The sequence below is a fragment of the Salmo salar genome, chromosome ssa29 (genome assembly GCF_905237065.1).
Source record: "Salmo salar chromosome ssa29, Ssal_v3.1, whole genome shotgun sequence".
Lineage (NCBI taxonomy): Eukaryota > Metazoa > Chordata > Actinopteri > Salmoniformes > Salmonidae > Salmo > Salmo salar.
Window position 1 is genome coordinate 4317772 of NC_059470.1, and position 17285 is coordinate 4335056.

Here is a 17285-nt window from a genome sequence, read left to right on the forward strand (position 1 = left end):
GACATATCAGATGTTTAGACAAATTTGTAACATATTGTACAAATTTAAATTCGTAACGTATCATACGAATTTGTAATTCGTAACATATCATACGAAATGAATACTAACCATACAAAACATAACATATCATACTAATTCTTTAGAGTCTAAGACATTGGTGGAGGGGGTGGGGGGAGTGCTAAGCTGACATATGGAATTGTTTTAATATGGTCATACTATGGATCATTTAGCTATTTGAATTTTAGGACCCCTTTAAGTATCTCCAAAAAATATACAAAAAATATTTGATAAAATATAGATTTTGGCCTTTACTACTAAAGCCCATAGAAACTCAATGGAAAAAAGGACAGTCAAAAGGTTTATTGTGCAAAGCTGTCATCAAGGCAAAGGGTGGCTACTTTGAAGAATCTAAAATATAAATATATTTTGATTTGTTGAACACTGTTTTGGTTACTACAGGATTTTGGTTACTAAACCATGGAATGAGTAAGCGTGTCCAAACTTTTGAATTGTACTGTACGTATATATATTTACACATATTTAACCCTTTTTTGGCAGGCACAAAACTACCTTCATACTTCCATTTGCTTTTTTAAACCGGTACCGTTACATTCAGATGAGTCTCGTGACACTTGTGGGGGATGTAGATCAAAACGGAGAAAGCCACTGTGTTCGTGAGAATCTACCCTTTCCACATTAGTTTGTAGACTAGACGGTTCAGACACTACAAACAGAAGTTGACAAATCAACAGACCGACTTTAGTTGAGTCCCCTGACACTTGTGGGGGTCGTAGAGCAAAATGGAGAAGACAGATTTTTGGGATGTCTCATGATCTGACAAACACCGCTTTAGCTCTGCCACCTTTCACTGCAAATGAGGAAGTGTGACACTGGCGGATGCAGTGGATTGAGATGCATCTAGAGCAAAAAAGCATACTTATTTTGGTGGGGATTTATTTGGGGACTGACACATCAAGCGACTCTAGGGGGCTGATGGGAGTGTCATGGATTTACGTTTACAATTTTCCATCTACCTCTGAGTCCATGTTACATTTTAAGTTCAACCCTGTTATGTTAACTAAACTTTTGTGTTTTGTAGTGGAAAACTGAGCAGGTCGAGCATAGCACGTCAACCCTATTACCCATTGAGATACAAACTAAAAATGTTTCAACAATAAAATATGTTGTGGTGAAGCTTGCATTCAATTGCACCTCCCTGTTGTACACAACAAGCTTCCATTCCCCCAGTAACAAGGGAATTTATGTAATGGTGAGATCTTAGTTTGGTCGGGAAGATATATCTGAACTAGTCTTCATGGCATCTTTCATTGATTTCATTCATTTACTGTATGCCATCATATAAATTGCACATATGTTTGACTCAGAAGGGACAAGGCCAGTTGAAATCCCAGCACACCATCTCAAAGTCTTCTATGGGAAAAGTGTATGTGTCACGCCCTGACCTGAGAGAGCCGTTTTTCTCTGTTTGGTTAGGTCAGGTGTGACATGGGGTGGGCATTCTATGTTTTCTATTTCTTTGTGTTTAGCCCAGTATGGTTCCTAATCAGAGGCAGCTGTCTATCGTTGTCTCTGATTGGGAATCATACTTAGGCAGCCCTTTTTCCCTCCTTCAGTTGTGGGATCTTGTTTTTGCACAGCCCAGTGAAAGCCTGCAGAATGTGATGTTCGTTTTCCTTTCTTTGTTGTTTTGTTTAGTGTTCTGAGTTATAATCAAATTTATCATGAGCACTTACCACGCTGCACCTTGGTCTCCTCTCTACGACGTTCGTCACAGTATGTTACCAGACACTTACAGGGCCTTGGAAAGTATTCCGACTCCTTGACTTTCTCCACATTTTGTTACATTACAGCCTTAATTAAAAAATATATATTTTAGAATATCATCAATCTACACACAATACCTCATAATTAAAAAGTAAAACCAGGTTTTTAGAAATAATAAAAACAGAAATACCTAATTTACTTGAGATGTTTCTACAAATTGATTGGAGTCCATCTGTGGTAAATTCAATTGATCGGACATGATTTGGAAAGGCACACACCTGTCTATATAAAGTCCCACAGTTGACAGTGCATGTCAGAGCAAGAACCAAGCCATAAGGTCGAAGGAATTGTCCGTTGAGCTCCGAGACAGGATTATGTCGAGGCACAGGTCTGGGGAATGGTACTAAAACATTTCTGCAGCATCGAAGGTCCCCAAGAACACAGTGGCCTCCATCATTGTTAAATGGAAGGAGTTTGGAACCACCAATACTTCCTAGAGATGGCCGCCCGGCCAAACTGAGCAATCGGGGGAGAAGGGCCTTGGTCAAGGAGGAGACCAAGAACCAGAAGGTCACTCTGACAGAGCTCTAGACTTCCTCTGTGGAGATGGTAGAACATTCCAGAAGGATAACCATCTCTGCAGCACTCCACCAATCAGGCCTTTATGGTAGAGTGGCCAGACGGAAGCCACTCCTCAGTAAAAGGCACATGACAGCCCGCTTGGAGTTTGCCAAAAGGCACCTTAACCTGTTGAGGACAGACGTTCCGCTAGCGGAACCCCGTTCCGCCTGCGGAACCCCTAGCCAACAGCCAATGGCATCACACGGCACGAAATACAAAACCAACTAAAATACCACACTTCAATTTTCTCAAACAATCAACTATTTTACACCATTTTTAAGATAAGACTCTCGTTAATCTAACCACATTGTCCGATTTCAAAAAGGCTTTACAGCGAAAGCAAAACACTAGCTTATGTCAGGAGAGTACCCAGCCAAAAAATAATCACACAGCCATTTTCAAAGCAAGCATATATGTCACAAAAACCCAAACCACAGCTAAATGCAGCACTAACCTTTGATGATCTTCATCAGATGACACTCCTAGGACATTATGTTATACAATACATACAGGTTTTGTTCAATCAAGTTCCTATTTATATCAAAAACCAGCTTTTTACATTAGCATGTGACGTTCAGAACTAGAATACCCACCGAAAACTTCCGGTGAATTTACTAAACTACTCACGATAAACGTTCACAAAATACATAACAATTATTTTAAGAATTATAGATACAGAACTCCTTTATGCAATCGCGATGTCAGATTTTAAAATAGCTTTTTGGCAAAAGCACATTTTGCAATATTCTGAGTACATCGGCCATCACGGCTAGCTATTTTGACACCGACCAAGTTTGGGACAACCTAAACTCAGAATAACTATTAGAAAAATTGGATTACCTTTGCTGTTCTTCGTCAGAATGCACTCCCAAGCTTCTGCTTCAACAACAAATGTTGTTTTGGTTCCAAATAATCCATAGTTGTATTCAAATAGCTCCGTTTTGTTTGTGCGTTCAGGTCACTATCCGAAGGGTGACGCCCGAGCGCATTTCGTGACAAAACATTTCAAAATATTCCATTACCGTACTTAGAAGCATGTCAAACGCTGTTTAAAATAAATTTTTATGCGATTTTTCTCGTAAAATAGCGATAATATTCCAACCGGGCAATGTTGTATTCATTCAAAGGCTGAAAGAAAAAAATAGAGTAGTCTCGTGACCGCGCATCTCCAGTGTAACTGTCCCCAGGCTGACCACTCACAAATTCTGCTGCTGTTCTTCGCCCAGAGACAGCAGACACCCCATTCCACTTTCTGGCGGCTTTAGAGAGCCAATGGAAGCCTTAGAAAATGTCACGTTACAGCACAGATGCTGTATTTTCGATAGAGATGCAACAGAAGGAGAACAAATTGTCAGACAGGTCACTTCCTGTATGTAATCTTCTCAGGTTTTGGCCTGCCATATGAGTTCTGTTATACTCACAGACACCATTCAAACAGTTTTAGAAACTATAGAGTGTTTTCTTTCCAAATCTACTAATTATATGCGTATTCTAGTTTCTGGGCAGGAGTAGTAACCAGATTAAATCGGGTACATTTTTTATCCAGCCGTGAAAATACTGCCCCCTATCCCAAAGAAGTTAAGACTCTCAGACCCTGAGAAACAAGATTCTCTTGTCTGATGAAACCAAGATTGAACTCTTTGTACTGAATGCCAAGTGTCTCATCTGGAGGAAACCTGGCAATCTCCGTACGTTGAAGCATGGCGGTGGCAGCAACATGCTGTGGGGATGTTTTTCAGCGGCAGGGGCTGAGAGACTAGTCAGGATCAAGGCAGAGATGAACGGAGCAAAATACAGAGAGATCCTTGATGAAAACCTGCTCCAGAGCGCTCAGGACTTCAGACTAGGGAGAAGGTTCACCTTCTATCAGGACAACGACCCTAAGCACACCGCCAAACCCGAGCCTGGACTTGAACCCGAACAAACATGAAAAAAGCTGTGCAGCAACGCTCCCCATCCAACCTGACAGAGCCAGAGAGGATCTGCAGACAAACTCTCCAAATACAGGTGTGCCAAGAAGACTTGAGGCTGTAATCGCTGACAAAAATGCTTCAACAATGCTTCAACAAAGTACTAAGTAAAGGGTCTGAATACTTATGCAAATGTGATATTTCAGTTTTTTGTTGTGTGCACTTGCACTTTGCCAACCCCATTAAATATTTTATAGAAACATGTAAGGACCGCTAAAACAAAATAGGCATTTTTGAAAATAGTGAAACAGTTTTAAACCACCTAATGACAATTTTTCTCTATTCAAGGCTGAGAACAGAAGGCAACAATTCAAATGGCTCCTTTGACAACAGTACTGCAATGACATGCACATTGTCCCATCAGTAAGGCGATGTGTACAGTTATGTGTCCTACCAGTTTTGGGATCAACAGAGAAATATGGTTGTCCTTGGAGAATACTGTAGACAACTCGGGCACTATTTCCAAAACCTGCTCCAGAGCGCTCAGGACTTCAGACTAGGGAGAAGGTTCACCTTCTATCAGGACAACGACCCTAAGCACACCGCCAAACCCGAGCCTGGACTTGAACCCGAACAAACATGAAAAAAGCTGTGCAGCAACGCTCCCCATCCAACCTGACAGAGCCAGAGAGGATCTGCAGACAAACTCTCCAAATACAGGTGTGCCAAGAAGATTTGAGGCTGTAATCGCTGACAAAAATGCTTCAACAATGCTTCAACAAAGTACTAAGTAAAGGGTCTGAATACTTATGCAAATGTGATATTTCAGTTTTTTGTTGTGTGCACTTGCACTTTGCCAACCCCATTAAATATTTTATAGAAACATGTAAGGACCGCTAAAACAAAATAGGCATTTTTGAAAATAGTGAAACAGTTTTAAACCACCTAATGACAATTTTTCTCTATTCAAGGCTGAGAACAGAAGGCAACAATTCAAATGGCTCCTTTGACAACAGTACTGCAATGACATGCACATTGTCCCATCAGTAAGGCGATGTGTACAGTTATGTGTCCTACCAGTTTTGGGATCAACAGAGAAATATGGTTGTCCTTGGAGAATACTGTAGACAACTCGGGCACTATTTCCATATGTGGGGTCATCAGCGTCCGTTGCAGTAACTTGATATACCGAAGTACCTGGAAAGAAGAAAAATAATCAAAATTAGGCTTAAAAATTGTTTTGGATACTTTTGTTTTCATGAATGTATATGTGTCCCCTCACCGTGTGCCTTTTTTTATCGATGGTAATAAGAAATGTAATGTGTTTGAAACACATTACGTAGCATTTTCTCTAAACATAGAGAATGGTTACCTTTGGGATTTGTTTATTGATCAAAACTTCAGAGAAATGTTGCTTTTTGTGCAATATGATCTAAACATGAAATCATTTTTATTATCAATTGAGTCAAATGCAATCTTTTTTCTCACTTCCTAGTAGTACATAGTACTGAGTAGTACACATTACAAATAATTTTTATTTTAATGAAAATCTAAGACAAAACATCTTCCCTTTTAATGAATAAAATGTAAACAAAATGTAGAGCTTATCAACATTTAGACTCACAGGATGTGTGAGGTATTTATTTCCAAAACAAACTAATTATGATTAAATCAAATGGGTATTTGCATTCAGAAATTTCAAGTTGTTAAATAAAATATCGTTCCATTAATGATAACCTACCACAGTACAGTAACTTGCTCAACAGAAGGACTATAATTGCTTTTGTGATCTATGTTTTTTCTCTAATAGTTCAGCCCAGATGGTGGATGGGTTTCTCCTCTTACAACCCTGGTCACATATCTCATATTATTGTTACCCCTAGCTTGTCCCTGCTTACTTTTATTACCTCCCATTGGTTTCAATCCATCTACACTATCTGCTGTTGACTTATTGCGCGGACCACAATACATTTAATGCAGTTTTGAGAGCTCAAATTGGCCGTCTGAAATGGGATTACAACAGACCAGGGTCTTTTCTATTCATTTTAAGTGAAAATCGGGAAAATCAACCCCACACAGCAAAAAGAGACCTGTCCTCCCTCTGTCAATTCATCATTACCACCATATATTTTGTTTCCCAAAGTTTCCCCAAACTCTTCTTTAATGGATGGCAATGTTTGTTTGGAAAACAATTCTGGTTCATGGGGTAGTTTATCGACTGAGCACAGAGTATTTTGAATCTGCCTAGTGGAATAGTCACAACAGGCATTTTACAATTGCATGACTACAAATTAAATGATGTTTCAGATGATCACCAGCTTTTTATTGTTGTAGATTACGACATAATATCAAACGTGGTGCAGCAACGGGATCTATATTTGCCTCACCTTAAAACTATTCTACAGCCCTTTGTTGTCAAAACCTGGAACAAGCGTATTATGAAAGTTTTATGAGAGCAGTAAGTGCTGAGGCGATGTTTCCTGAAGATTTCAGACTGATGATTGTCTTAGAAGATAGAAGGGGTAATCCTAGTGCAACTGACAGGTAGAAATGTACATTTTAATACACTTGTAAAACGACATCTCGTTTTCATTAGTGGAGGTTCCTCAGAGGAGGAAGGGAACTTCATAAAAATACAAATGGTAAAACATTAAAAAAGTTATCCTTTTTAGATAAAACTACACTAAATATGTTCACATGTCACCAAACATTTTTTTAAACACACTGTTTTGCAATGAAGGTCTACAGTAGCCTCAACAGCACTCTGTAGGGTAGCACCATGGCGTAGCCGGAGGACAGCTAGGTTCCGTCCTCCTCTCGGTACATTGACTTTAATACAAAACCTAGGAGGCTCATGGTTCTCACCCCCTTCCATAGTCTTACACAGTAATTATGACAACTTCCGGAGGACGTCCTCCAACCTATCAGAGCTCTTGCAGCATGAACTGACATGTTGTCAACCCAATCAAAGGATCAGAGAACAAATCTAGTACTGAAAGCACAAGCTACAGCTAGCTAGCACTGCAGTGCATAAAATGTGGTGAGTAGTTGACTCAAAGGGAGAGCAAGACAATTTTTGAACAGTTTTGAACAAATACATGTCTTTCAAAATGAATGAGAAGCAAGAGAGAGATTGTATTTTTTTCAGTTTTACTTAGCTAGCAAATGCAGCTTAGTTTAACTATTCAAACACCCTGCTCAAACAGAGGGATGCTATGTTAGCTAGCTGGCTATGGTTATCCAACACAACACTGGAACTCTTCCAAGTCAAGGTAAGCTTTTGGTTTTATAAATGTATTGCCACCGGGGCCTGCTGGTGTAAGTGCTAACCTGTTAGGGCTAGGGGGCAGTATTGACACGGCTGGATAAAAAACGTACCCGATTTAATCTGGTTACTACTCCTGGCCAGTAACTAGAATATGCATATAATTATTGGCTTTGGATAGAAAACACTCCAAAGTTTCTAAAACTGTTTGAATGGTGTCTGTGAGTACAACAGAACTCAAATGGCAGGTCAAAACCTGAGAGATTCCTTTACAGGAAGTGGCCTGTCTGACCATTTATTGTCTTTCTTTGACATCTCTTTCCAAAACTTAGGATCTCTGCGGTAACGTGACACTTCCCACGGCTCCAATAGGATCTCAGAGCCCGGGAAAAACCTGAATGTCGTCATTCCAGCCCCAGGCTGAAACACATTATCGCCTTCCTCAAGTGGCCGATCAAGGGACAGTGGGCTTAGGCGCATGCACTGGCCGCCCACGTCTTTGTGTTTTTTCCTCTGTTTACCGAAAAGGAGATTCCCGGTCGGAATATTATCGCTTTTTTTACGAGATAAATTGCATAAAAATTGATTTTAAACAGCGGTTGACATGCTTCGAAGTACGGTAATGGAATATTTAGAAATTTCTTGTCACGAATTGTGCCATGCTCGTAACCCTGATTTACCATTCGGATAGTGTCTGGAACGCACGAACAAAACGCCGCTATTTGGATATAACGATGGATTATTTGGGACCAAACCAACATTTGTTATTGAAGTAGAAGTCCTGGGAGTGCATTCTGACGAAGACAACAAAGGTAATAACATTTTTGTTATAGTAAATCTGATTTTGGTGAAGGCTAAACTTGCCGGGTGTCTAAATAGCTAGCCCGTGATGTCTGGGCTATATACTTAGAATATTGCAAAATGTGCTTTCACCAAAAAGCTATTTTAAAATCGGACATATCGAGTGCATAGAGGAGTTCTGTATCTATAATTCTTAAAATAATTGTTATGCTTTTTGTGAACGTTTATCGTGAGTAATTTAGTAAATTGTTAGTAAATTCCCCGGAAGTATGCTAGTTCTGAACGTCACATGCTAATGTAAAAAGCTGGTTTTTGATATAAATATGAACTTGATTGATCAAAACATGCATGTATTGTATAACATAATGTCCTAGGGTTGTCATTTGATGAAGATCATCAAAGGTTAGTGCTGCATTTAGCTGTCTTCTGGGTTTTTGTGACATTATATGCTAGCTTGAAAAATGGGTGTCTGATTATTTCTGGCTGGGTACTCTGCTGACATAATCTAATGTTTTGCTTTCGTTGTAAAGCCTTTTTGAAATCGGACAGTGTGGTTAGATTAACGAGAGTCTTGTCTTTAAATAGCTGTAAAATAGTCATATGTTTGAGAAATTGAAGTAATAGGATTTTTAAGGTATTTGAAAATCGCGCCACTGGATTACACTGGCTGTTGCGTAGGTGGGACGAATTCGTCCCGCCTAGCCCAGAGAGGCTAAACTGCTTCCTGACTGTCCACTGTAATGTTACTGAATTAATGTAGTGGGTTTACTAACTCGTTAGTTCTATTAGCTATGTTCACTATGACGTTACTTTAGCTAATATGGTAACAATGGTGTAGGCTGTGTGTAGCGGTTATGATATGGTTTGGCTTGGAAAGGTTTTTTCGCCTGGTCACATACAGCTGATGTGTTGTGCATTAAAGTCTACAAGCGAAGGGAAAACTGTGAGAGGAGGAGAACACATAGATACGCAAAGGAATACAAATTGGCTGATATAAAAGTGGTTGAATGGAATATAAATGACAGTCATCCAATATGCTGTAATAGAAATAAGGCCATGCTCATTAAAATTCATGCAAATCCACTGCATAGTTCAAAAAATTACTTTCTCCTTGCCAGGTCCTGTTTAGTAGCATTGATCTGTATTTTATGATGGGTGACAGCAAATGTAGGGATCCCCATTTCTCATTTGGCATAGGTTTAGATTAAGGAATGGGTAGAGGGTTGACATTTGTGTTCCATCTTTCATATTGGGGACTTGAATTCTATTTTATATCTAAACATTCTAGAACAGAACAAATAGAATTGAACAACACAACCAATGAATGTCAGAGTTAAATATTTATTGGATAAAAACACCCTCAGATTTTACACCTATTTAACAACAAGATTCCAGCCAGCTGTGGAGAAGAGAGAGAGAGAGAGAGAGAGAGAGAGAGACAGCGAGAGAGAGAGAGAGAGAGAGAGAGAGAGAGAGAACACAGAGAGAGAGACAGCAGAGAGAGAGAGAGAGAGAGAGAGAGAGAGAGAGAGAGAAACACAGAGAGAGAGACAGCGAGAGAGAGAGACAGCGAGAAAGAGAGACAGCGAGAGAGAGAGAGAAAGACAGCGAGAGAGAGAGAGAAAGACAGCGAGAGAGAGAGAGAAAGACAGCGAGAGAGAGAGAAACACAGCGAGAGAAACATAGCAAGAGAGAGAGAGAGAAAGACAGCGAGAGAGAGAGAGAGAGAGAGAAAGACAGCAAGAGAGAGACAGCGGGAGAGAGAGAGAAACACAGCGAGAGAGAAAGACAGCGAGAGAGAGAGAAACACAGCAAGATAGAAACACAGCGAGAGAGAATGAGAGAAACACAGCGAGAGAGAGAGAAACAGCGAGAGAAAGAAAGAGAGAAACACAGCGAGAGAAAGAGAAACAGAGAGAGAGAGAGAGAGAAACACAGTGGGAGAGAGAACCCCAGCGAGAGACGGAGAGAGAAACACAGCAAGAGAGAGAAAAATACAGCAAGAGAGAGAGAGAGAAACACTGCGAGAGAGAGAGAAACACAGCAAGAGAGAGAGAGAGAAACAGCAAGAGAGAGAGAGAAACACAGTGCGAGAGAGAATCACAGAGCGAGAGAGAGAAATCCAGCGAGAGAGCGCACAAGAGAGAGAAACACAGCGAGAGAGAGAGAAACACAGGGAGAGAGAGAGAAACATAGCGAGAGAGAGATAAACATAGTGAGAGAGAGATAAACATAGCGAGAGAGAGAGATAAACATAGCGAGAGAGAGAGATAAACATAGCGAGAGAGATAAACATAGCGAGAGAGAGATAAATACAGCGAGAAATAAAGATAAACAAGCGAGAGAAAGACATTGAGAGAGAGCGAGACAGCAAGAGACAGAGACAGCGAGAGACAGCGAGAGAGAGAGAGAGAGAGAGAGAGAGAGAGAGAGAGAGAGAGAGAGAGAGAGAAACACAAATTTGTGTTCCATCTTTCATATTGAGGACTTGAATTCTATTTTATATCTAAGCGTTCTAGAACAGAACAAATATAATTGAACAATACAACCAATGAATGTCAGAGTTCCATATTTATTGGATAAGAACACCCTCAGATTTTACACCTATTTAACTACAAGATTCCAGCCAGCTGTGGAAATAGAGAGAAACACAGCGAGAGAGATAAACACAGCAAGAGAGAGAGGGAGAGAGAGAAACACAGCGAGAGAGTGAGAGAGAAACACAGCAAGAGAAAAATAGAAACACAGCGAGAGAGAGAGAAACCCAGCTATAGAGCACGCAAGAGAGAGAAACACAGCGAGAGAGAGAGAAACACAGCGAGAGAGAGAGAGAAACACAGCAAGAGAGAGATAAACACGGCGAGCGAGAGAAACATGCGAGAGAGAGAGAAACACAGCGAGAGAGAGAGAGAAACAGTGAGTAGACAGAAACACAGTGAGGGAGAGAAACACACAGAGAGAGATAGAAACAGTTAAGAGAAGGAGAGAAACACAGTGAGAGAGCACAAGAGAGAAACACAGCGAGAGAGAGAGAGAAACACAGCTAGCGAGTGTTTCTCTCTCGCTGTGTTTCTCTCTCGTGCTAGAGAAAGAGAAACACAGAGAAAGAGAGAGAAACAGCGAGAGTAAGAGAGAGAGAAAAGTATAGTGAGAGAGAGAGAACCACATTAGAGAAAGAGAAAGAAACAGCGAGAGTAAGAGCGAGAGAAAAGTATAGTGAGAGAGAGAGAACCACAGTGAGAGAGAGAAACACAGCAGGAGAGAGAAACACAGCGAGAGAGAACAGTGGGAGAGAGAAACCCATTGAGAGAGAGAAACACAGCAAGAGAGAGAAACACAGTGAGAGAGAGAGAAACACAGTGAGAGAGAGAGTAACACAGAGAGAGAGAATCACAGCGAGAGAGCGTGAAACAAAGCGAGCGAGAGAGAAACACAACAAGAGAGAGAGAAACACAGCAAGAAAGAAACAGCGATAGAGAGAGAGAAACACAGTGAGAGAGAGAGAGTGAGAGAAACACAGTGAGTGAGAGAAACACAGTGAGAGAGAGAGATACACAGTGAGAGAGAGAGAGAAACACAGCGAGAGAGAAACACAGCAAGAGAGAGAGAAACAGCAAGAGAGGGGAACACAGTGAGACAGAGAATGAGAGAGAAACACAGCGAGAGAGGGAGAGAAACACATAGAGAAAGAGAGAGAAACATGCAAGATAGAAACACAGTGATAGAGAGCGAGAGAAACACTGCGAGAGAGAGAGAGAAACAGAATGAGAGAGAGAAACACAGAGAGAGAAACACAGCGGGAGAGTTAAACCCAGAGAAAGACAGAGAGAGAAACACAACAAGAGAGAGAGAGAGAAACACAGCGAGAGAGAAAGAAAGAGTGAGAGTGAAACAAAGCAAGAGAGGAAGAGGAACACAGCGAGAGAGAACGAGAGTGAGAAACCCAGCGAGAGAGAGAGAAACACAATGTTGAGAGAGAAACACGGGGAGAGAGAGAGAAAGAGTAACTTAGCGAGAGAAAGAGAAACAGCGAGAGAGACAGAAACACTGTGTGAGAGAGAGAGAGAGAGATAGAGGGAAACACAGTGAGAGAGAGAGGGGAAACAAAGTGAGAGAGAGAATGAGAGAGAGACATGGTGAGAGAGAGAAACACAGCGGGAGAGAGAAACGCAGAGAGAGAAAGAAAAACACAATGAGAGAGTAAGAGAGAAACCCAACGAGAGAGAGAGAAGGGAGAGAGAAACCCAGCGAGGGAGAGAGAGAGAAACACAGCAAGAGAAACACAGTGAGAGAGAGAAACTGAGCGAGAGAGCACGAGAGAGAGAGAGAAACACAGCGAGAGAGAGAGAGAAACACAGTGAGAGAGAGAGATAAAAACAGAGAGAGAGAGAGAGAGAAACACAGTGAGAAAGAGAAAGAAACAGAGCGAGAGAGAAACACAGCGAGAAAGAGAGAGGGAAACACAGCGAGAGAGAGAAACAGGGAGAGACAGAGCAAGAGAAACACAGTGAGAGAGCAGGAGAAACACCGCGAGATAGAATGAGAGAAACACAGCGAGACAGAGAGAGAGAAACACAGCGAGCGAGAGAAAAAGACAGCGAGTGAGAGAGAGAAACATAGTGAGAGAGAGAAACACAGGGATATAGTGAGAGAAACACAGATAGAGAGAGATAAACACAGCCAGAGAGAGAGAAACAAAGCAAGAGAAAGAGAGAGAGAAAAAGATAATGAGAGAGAGAGAGAGAGAGAGAGAAACACAGAGAGGGAGAGAAACACAGCAGGAGAGAGAAACCCAGCAATAGAGAGAAACACAGCAAGAGAGGGAGAGAAACAAAGCGAGAGAGAAACCCAGCGATAGAGTGAGAGAAACACAGCGAGAGAGAGAGAAACAAAGCAAGAGAGGGAGAGAAACAAAGCGAAAGAGGGAAACCCAGCGAGAGAGCAAGAGAGAGAAACACAGTGAGAGAGAAACAAAGCGAGAGAGAGAAACACAGAGAGAGAGAGATAGAGATAGAGTAACACAGCGAGAGAGAGAAACATGCGAGAGAGAGAGAGAACACAGCGAGAGAGACAGAAACATAGTGAGAGAGAGAGACAGAGAGAACTTTAATATGGCAGTGAATGCACTCAAAGAAAAAGCCCCCAGAGCATTGTATGCAATAAAAATAACATATTTCAAAATCAACATCCCAATTAGAATTTGGACCAAAATATTTGACAGTGTAATCCTACCAATAGGCTCTTTACGGAAGTGAGGTTTGGGGGCCTCTCAATAAACTGGACTTTAAAATGTGGGAAAAACATCCAATTGAAGCCCTACATGCAGAATTCTGTTGGAAAATTCTGCAAGTCCAGCGAAATACACCAACTAATGCATTTAGGGCAGAATTGGGCCACTTTCCAGGAGTAATGAAATACATAAAAGATCATTAAAATTCTGGCTACATCTAAATTCAAGTCCAAATTAAAGTCTGCAATTTAAAGCACTTCAAACCCAAGAGCTGAGCCCAGAAACGAGCCCTCTCAGTCAGCTGGTGTTGGACCTAACCAACCAAGCTGACACCAGCAGTGCTTCAAAATAAATAATTCCAATTAACAAAATCATGAACCAATCAAAGGACTCATATTTACAACATTGGAAAAACGAAACAAAATCCCAAACCCGACTAAATTGCTATCTCACCCTAAACAGAGAATATGAATTGGCTGATTATCTCTACTCTGTCAGAGATACGAAGCAGAGACAGATCCATACCAAGTACAGGCTGAGTGACCAGCAATTGGCAATAGAAACCGGCAGACATAAAAGGACATGGCTACCCAAAGAGGAGCGTGTATGTGGTCACTGCACGACAGGGGAGGTAGAGACAGAGATGCACTTTCTCCTTTACTGTGATAAATATTCCTCACAAAGAGATTCATTATTCACAGAAATGACTACATTTATTCCAAATTTGAACTTATTAAACCCAGAGGAAAAACTAAAAATACTCATGGGCGAAGGAGCAATGGCTCCTCTTGCAGCCAAATATGTATTTGCCTGCCATAACCTGAGAGACACTGAATAATAACTTACTTATTATTACTATTATTGTTATTAATATTATTGTTATTACTATTGTTGTTTATCATTCCAAATAGTAGTGGTATGGGTGGGGATGGTAATGATAGCAGTTTAGTGATGGTGGTGGTAGTAGTAGTAGTAATGATGATGATGGTAGTTGTAGTACTGATGTAACGGTGAAGATGACCGTTATTTAGTTATAAGTTAGTTATAGTTTCATTTTCCATATTTATATTTTTATATTTATTACATTACATTCTACTATTGACTGTTACCATTTTATTGTTATTATTTTTGTATTTAATTTTGTATTATTATTTACTGCCATTTTATATTATTATTTGTTATTGTTTATAATTTTATTACAATGTGTATTGTATACATTGTTGCTTTGGCAATATTGACACAATGTTTTTCATGCCAATAAAGCAGCTTGAATTTGAATTTGAAAAATTTGAGCGAGAGAGAAACACAGCGAGCGAGAGAGTGAAACACAGCGAGAAAGAGAGAGAGAAACATAGCGAGAGAGAGTAACACATTGAAAGAGAGAGAGAAATACAGCGAGAGAGAGAGATAGAGAGAGAGTAACACAGCGAAAAAGAGAGAGAGAAACATATCGAGAGAGAGAAACAGTGAAAGAGAGAGAAATACAGCGAGAGAGAGAGATAGAGAGAAACACAGCGAGAGAAAGAAACATGCGAGAGACAGAGAAAAACAGCGAGAGAGAGAGAGAAACACAGTGAGAGAGAGAGACAGAGAGTAACACAGCGAGAGAGTGAGAGAGAGAGAAACACAGCAAGAGAGAGAGAGAGAAACACAGCGAGAGAGAGAGAGAAATGCAGAGAGAGAGAGGGAGAAACACAGCGAGAGAGAGAGAGAAACACAGCAAGAGAGAGAAACACCGCGGGAGAGAGAGAAACACAGCGAGAGAGAAACACCACATGAGAGAGAGAAACAGAGAGAGAGAGAAAAACACAGTGAGAGAGAGAAACACAGCAAGAGAGAAAATTAGAGAAACACAGTGAGAGAGAGAGCGAGAGAGAAACACAGTGAGAGAGAGTGAGCAAAAATGAGAGAAATGCACACCTCCTGATGTCCATTTAAAAATGTTCAAGCAGGAGTGTATGTCAGAGACCATTGTCAAGTAGACAAGTAGAACATGTATTCCCCTTTCATGTGATTCTCAAAAATGTGATTTCTGCAGTTCAATTCTGAGTAATGAAATGGTAACATTAGAATACCCTGGCACGTGCCCAGCTAATCAATTTAGGAAAAAGGAACATCACGGGCAATTAGCCGCCATACTCCAAGACCCATCCTGGGCTAGAGAGCATTGGTATTGACAAACGCAGGCGGATTAGTGCTGTGGAGTGTGAGGACTGTTGATTGTTACAGCCGATTTGACACCAGCAGGCTGAAGACGAATGGCTTTAATGGATACAAGCAAAAGGAGGGGGCAGATGCGAGAGGAAAACAGGTTATTATTTTCCCTTTTTTGATCCATGATTCTTCCCCTCAGGCAATCAATGTTGATTGAATCTACATTTTGTAGGGTCTTGCCATCTGTATGGCTGGCATTGTTGAAGTTTTTCCAGGAAACAACAAACTTTTGAGAGTCAAATAAAAAATATCTAAGCAACTCAATACAGTTGAAGTCGTAAGTTTACATACACTTAGCTTGGAGTCATTAAAACAAATTTTTCAACCACTCCACAAATTTCTTGCTAACAAACTATAGTTTTGGCAAGTCGGACAGGACATCTACTTTGTGCATGACACAAGTCATTTTTCCAACAATTGTTAACAGACAGATTATTTCAATTACAATTCACTGTTTCACAATTCCAGTGGGTCAGAAGTTCACTTACACTAAGTTGACTGTGCCTTTAAACAGCTTGAAAAATTCCAGAAAATTATGTCATGGCTTTAGAAGCTTCTGATAGGCTGATTGACATCATTTGAGTCAATTGAAGGTGTACCTGAGGATGTATTTCAAGACCTACAGTGAGGAAAAAAGTATTTGATCCCCTGCTGATTTTGTACGTTTGCCCACTGACAAAGAAATGATCAGTCTATAATTTGAATGGCAGGTTTATTTGAACAGTGAGAGACAGAATAACAACAAAAAAATCCAGAAAAACGCATGTCAAAAATGTTAGAAATTGATTTGCATTTTAATGAGGGAAATAAGTATTTAACCCCCTCTCAATTAGAAAGACAAAGCTCCCAGGTGTCTTTCATACAGGTAACGAGCTGAGATTAGGAGCACACTCTTAAAGGAAGTGCTCCTAATCTCAGTTTGTTACCTGTATAAAAGACACCTGTCCACAGAAGCAATCAATCAATCAGATTCCAAACTCTCCACCATGGCCAAGACCAAAGAGCTCTCCAAGGATGTCAGGGACAAGATTGTAGACCTACACAAGGCTGGAATGGGCTACAAGACCATCGCCAAGCAGCTTGGTGAGAAGGTGACAACAGTTGGTGTGATTATTGGCAAATGGAAGAAACACAAAAGAACTGTCAATCTCCCTCGGCCTGGGGCTCCATGCAAGATCTCACCTCGTGGAGTTGCAATGATCATGAGAACGGTGAGGAATCAGCCCAGAACTACACGGGATGATCTTGTCAATGATCTCAAGGCAGCTGGGACCATAGTCACCAAGAAAACAATTGGTAACACACTACGCCGTGAAGGACTGAAATCCTGCAGCACCCGGAAGGTCCCCCTGCTCAAGAAAGCACATATCATGCCCGTCTGAAGTTTGCCAATGAACATCTGAATGATTCAGAGGACAACTGGGTGAAAGTGTTGTGGTCAGATGAGACCAAAATGGAG

At 40.8% G+C, this 17285-nt stretch overlaps 1 protein-coding gene across 2 annotated transcripts in view; it reads right to left on the reverse strand.

The window, feature by feature from the left end:
- Positions 1-17285, reverse strand: part of LOC106590046 (cadherin-18) — a 390157-nt gene that overhangs the window by 84959 nt on the left and 287913 nt on the right. The window contains exon 5 of one of the 2 annotated variants that reach the window (XM_045710800.1): positions 5394-5513. In XM_045710800.1, the coding sequence (XP_045566756.1) occupies positions 5394-5513 (120 nt within the window). Of the gene's footprint in view, positions 1-4770; positions 4836-5393; positions 5514-17285 lie in introns of those variants that run through there. The other variant, XM_014180558.2, reaches the window with a different exon arrangement.